This window comes from Mus caroli, chromosome 17 (assembly GCF_900094665.2).
Source record: "Mus caroli chromosome 17, CAROLI_EIJ_v1.1, whole genome shotgun sequence".
Lineage (NCBI taxonomy): Eukaryota > Metazoa > Chordata > Mammalia > Rodentia > Muridae > Mus > Mus caroli.
Genome location: NC_034586.1, coordinates 62,121,942 through 62,126,517, shown reverse-complemented (window position 1 = coordinate 62,126,517; position 4,576 = coordinate 62,121,942). Strand labels below are relative to the sequence as shown.

The following is a 4,576-nucleotide window of genomic DNA, read 5'->3' as shown; positions in this document are numbered from 1 at the left end:
GCCTTACAGTTGGATCTCATGGAGGCATTTCCTCAACTGAAGCTCCTTTCTCTGTGATAACTCCAGCTGTGTCAAGTTGACACAAAAATAGCCAGTACAGTTAGTGTTTCTCTGTCCTTAGAAATTAGTAGTGCTGTGTGGTGGAGCACACCACCCAGCACTCAGGAGGCAGAGGCAGGCAGATCTCTGCGTTCAAGGCCAGCCTGGTCTACAGAGCAAGTTTTAGGACACCTAGGCCGACACAGAGAGACCCTGTCTCCAAAAACAAAATGAGAAAAGACATCACCAATATTGGTAAATATTCAGAAAAAGAAACATTAGTTAATCATGAGTGTTTACTGTGAACCACAACTGGAAAATAGGAAATAAAAAAACAAACCTATTTTAAGAACTAACATTGTGGGCTTAGAGAGATGGGTCAATGGCAAAGGGTGCATACTAGTTTTGAGGAGGACTTAAATTTGATTCCTACTTCCTATGTCAGCTGACTCAGAACCACTCGTAACTCCAGCCTCAGAGAGATCTGATGGCTCTGACCTCACGTTACATGTCCACACAGAAACACTTACACACAGTTAAAGTCTATCAGAGGGCCACAGACAGGTGAGTTGTGTGTGTCTTTGTACTCACTATCCAGTGCACCTGTCTGCTTACAGCTCTAACAGGAAGAACAGAATGATAAACCAAACACATTCTGTACACGGGTGCACCCTTGAAATCCTAGCTCTTAGTGGTACAGAAGTAGGGAAATTTCAACAAGTTTGAACCAGCCTAGAGTACACAGCAAGACCCTGTCTCCCCCCCCCCCCCAAAAAAAAAATTGACCTGAAATTTTAAAGCATTTCTGTCTAGATTTTACAATTCTTTCAATAGTTTGGAATCTCATAATTTCAAGGAATATTAGCAAGCCCAAATTAAAGAGAGGAATATGAAATTGTAAAGGCACGTTGGTGTAAACAGGTATGAAGATTTTATGATGTGTTCCTTAGCCTTAGTCTCCATCCCTAACAAAGCTGGGGGTGAGATTATCTTGAAGCAGCAAGTGTAACAGATTAATCAAGCCTTCTCTTCCTTTAAATAGACCTGTCTCTTAATGAGGCAGCAACACGAAGCTGCAGCTTTAAATGCCGTCCAGAGACTAGAATGGCAGCTCAAACTCCAGGAACTGGACCCTGCCACGTATAAGTCTCTCAGTATTTATGAGATCCAGGAGTTTTATGTTCCCCTTGTTGATGTTAATGATGATTTTGAACTGACTCCTATATAGCAGTAAGTACTTGTGTTGGTATCATCTTAAACTAACCGTGTCTAGACAGCATACTGTGGAATACTGCCTTTTAAGAAAAACCCTGATACTCCGCCTTTACAGTTGTTAGTGAAATTAACTAAAGTTGGATATGTAGTGAACACTGTCATTTTATAAAAATAAAAATATTTTGGATCTTTGATCCAAATACAGTTTCTAACAGAAAACTATTATTTATATTGATCAGAGGTAACTATTGCATTAGAACAAACTGAACAGACTTTTAAAAAGTTGAGAAAAATCTGTTAACAACGCTGGAAGTTGTTAGCACTCCAAGTAGCAAGACACAGGTGACAAGTACTCAGCTGTCTGTGGGCTCTATTGGAAATACATGAGAGAGTGCAAAGATTCAGTTCCTACCAAATAGGCTCTGACACAGAAGGAAACCTTCGCACAAAATTCTTCAGTTTATTTTATCTGTAAATTAATTGTACAGTTTTCTTTTTTGAAAGTTTTAATATTGTCTTCCTTTTTAATAACTTATTTTATACATATTGTATATCTTGTAATTAATGGTCAAATGTATACAAGGAACTGATCAAAATGTGTACAAAGATAATTGTAAAACTGTTTGTTCTGTTGGACCAAAGTTGTAGTTTTTGAAGTGTAATAGCAGTGAGTTCTGATAGTAAACCTTTAAATAAGGTGTGCATGTGTTTGAGTTAGCTTGTGTCCATCCCATAACTGTAAAGATGGTGGCTTGGTTGTATTGCATGCTTTCTATAATTTGGTTCTTTCCATAACTGATGCCTGAGACAGTGTGAGACTTGTTACAGCAGTGTCCTGTGAGAGCCTGGGGCTCTGTGCTGGACACCTTGCTTAGAGGCAGTCCTGCGGAGAGGCTCACGCTCTCTCCTCCTCTCGCTGGAGGAAGCCTGTTTCCCCCAGACAACAACAACCACAACAGCAAATGCCTTTGAATGGAAATTCTGAAATTGTAAATGTCTATTTTAATATTCAACTATGAAAGAATTTGTGAATATATGTAAATATGTTTAATAAATTTTTTGGTCATGTTAAATCATTGTAAACTTTTTTACATTGCTTAAATTTAATCTTTTAAGCTTAATAACCTTTGCACTTCTAAAATAAAAATGGAATACTGAAGTCAAGTGAGATACTTGGTCGTCAGAAGAAGTAAAAGTCTAGGAATATTCCAGTCCCTGAAATAGTCATGAAATTTTTATTAATATATTGTCTTTTTTCCTTGTATCAAAATGCAAAATGTATAATTTGCAAAATTTTGTAATTGAAATAAGATTTGGTATGCTTTTATAGTAAAATAATGAGCAATATACTTAGAACACTTTCTCCTATGATCTGACATAGATTAAATATTCAGGAAAACTTAAAACCTAACTGAACTTGTGAAACATTTGGAATCGAAAGTTAGGTTAGTCTAAAATCATCATAGGCAAGCCTGCCGCAATAGTGAATTGAATTGGGAGACAAAACTGGATAATTCCAGTTTTGATAAGGAACGGTGAAAAGAATATATAAATATATGTTAAATACTTTAAAAATCAGCTCACAAGTGGGAGATTCCAGCTAGTAAAAGAAAATAATAGGTTTTTTTTAGTGCAAAGGTACATATTAAGCTTAGGGATTTTTGAATTTTTACATCAATTTATATTTTTATTCTTACTGTACTGGCATGCGCAATAAAGCAGCAGTGTGAAGAACACTCATACAGGATGTGATAAAGGTCAGATGTCATTTTCCTTAGAACGTTAGATGAAAGATTGTGGCCTTTCATTGCATGGGGCCAGAAAGGCAGGGTAGACTTTGAAGCACTGGTTTTTGGTTTTTTGTTTTTGTTTTTTTTTGAAGTTATGTTTATTAAGGCTGGGAACATTAGAAGCTAATTTATAAAAGCAATACTTTTTAATACAAAACCAACTTAATGCAAAGTTTGTTTATACTTTCGCCTAGAAAGAAAATTTGATGAGCTCGTGTGGCAGATTACAAAAATTAAAAAAGATTAAATGTTCAAGCAAGCAAGAGAAAAGGAAATCTGTAGAGCATTTGGTTCTGATGGTCCCGCCAGGGAACAGTCGAGGAAGTAGTACTGACTGAACAGAGCAAACTGTTGACAAAGGAAAAAGGAAAAAGGAAAGGAAAGGAAAGGACAAAACAGCCGCACGTAAGCAGGGAGCTGCAGGTGCCGCCCTCAGCCCAGCTTTCCAGTCCCACCTCAGTGCTCCCACCGCAGTGCTCACCCTCTTCCGCGGTGGCTCAGCCAGCTGCAGCCTCTGCCTGGACTCTGTACTACGCATTTCCTCTGCACGCCATCGGGATAGCTAAGTTACTGCACTTCATAGGGATGTGTGAGTTACACACAGTTAAGGACTCTTGATGTTAGAGACTTTGGGAAGGTCTGAAATAGGAGGAAACTTGCAATGGAGTATTTACCTAAAAGGTTTCAATTCTCAAAAGAAAAGTGAGGATGCCTAACGTAATCAGTGAATCTTTTTAAACTATTCCAACATCATGAACAAGATATTAAATTGTACCTAAGGATTTGTATTTCTTTAAGTCTTGTTCTAAATCATATCTGTTTAATAAATGACTAGTTAATATTTGTGCATGTTATTTAATAAAGAGTTATATTTTTATAGAAAACGTAAGAGTGGAAGTGTGCTCAGTGTCTTTTACTCAGTGTCCCACTCCTGTATAATTCCATGACACACCGATGTCTACTTGGGCCTCCAGCAAGCTTGCAGAGATAGATACTCACTGTGTGAAAACAGTGCCGGTCACGTGGTCCGAGTTAAGAGCGGTCTCACAGATGACATGTGAGTAGGAGGCATGCTGCACAATGCCCAAAGCCCCATGAACCTCTGGCACTTGAAATTCTACTGATCCAAGAAATGGAGTGCACACTAAGATAATTTCCTTTTCTTCTTCAGAAAGTGAGCTATGTCTTTGATTCTACCTCTACTGCTCTCGCATATAAACTCCCAAATTTTTCAGAAAGGCTATGGACTCGTTAAGGAAACACTTCACCATTAAAAAAAAAAAATTGTTTAACCAGGCAGGCGTTTCATGCCTGTAATCCCAGCATTTGGGAAACTGAGGCAGGAGGATTGCCATGAGTTCAATGCCAGATTGAACCCCATCTCAAAGCAACTATAACAGTAAAATTCTCCAACAGTTAAGGCAAGAAGTGAAAAAAAAAATCTTTGGAGATGTATGTAATGTTTAATGTTTAATTTTTTTGTTGGTTTTGTTATTTGAAACAGGGTCTCACTAGGTAGACTTAACTGGCCT

The 4,576-nt window shown here is 37.8% G+C and overlaps 1 protein-coding gene across 4 annotated transcripts in view; it reads left to right on the top strand.

The window, feature by feature from the left end:
• The window catches only part of Ankrd12 (ankyrin repeat domain 12), a 102,133-nt gene extending 98,205 nt beyond the window's left edge, over positions 1-3,928 (top strand). For all 4 annotated transcript variants that reach the window (XM_021185699.2, XM_021185702.2, XM_029471306.1 and 1 more), the window contains one exon: positions 1,082-3,928. In XM_021185699.2, coding sequence (XP_021041358.1) covers positions 1,082-1,267 — 186 coding nt within the window. In that variant the 3' untranslated portion in view covers positions 1,268-3,928. The remainder of the gene's footprint in view (positions 1-1,081) is intronic.
• The last annotated feature ends 648 nt before the right edge of the window (positions 3,929-4,576 follow it).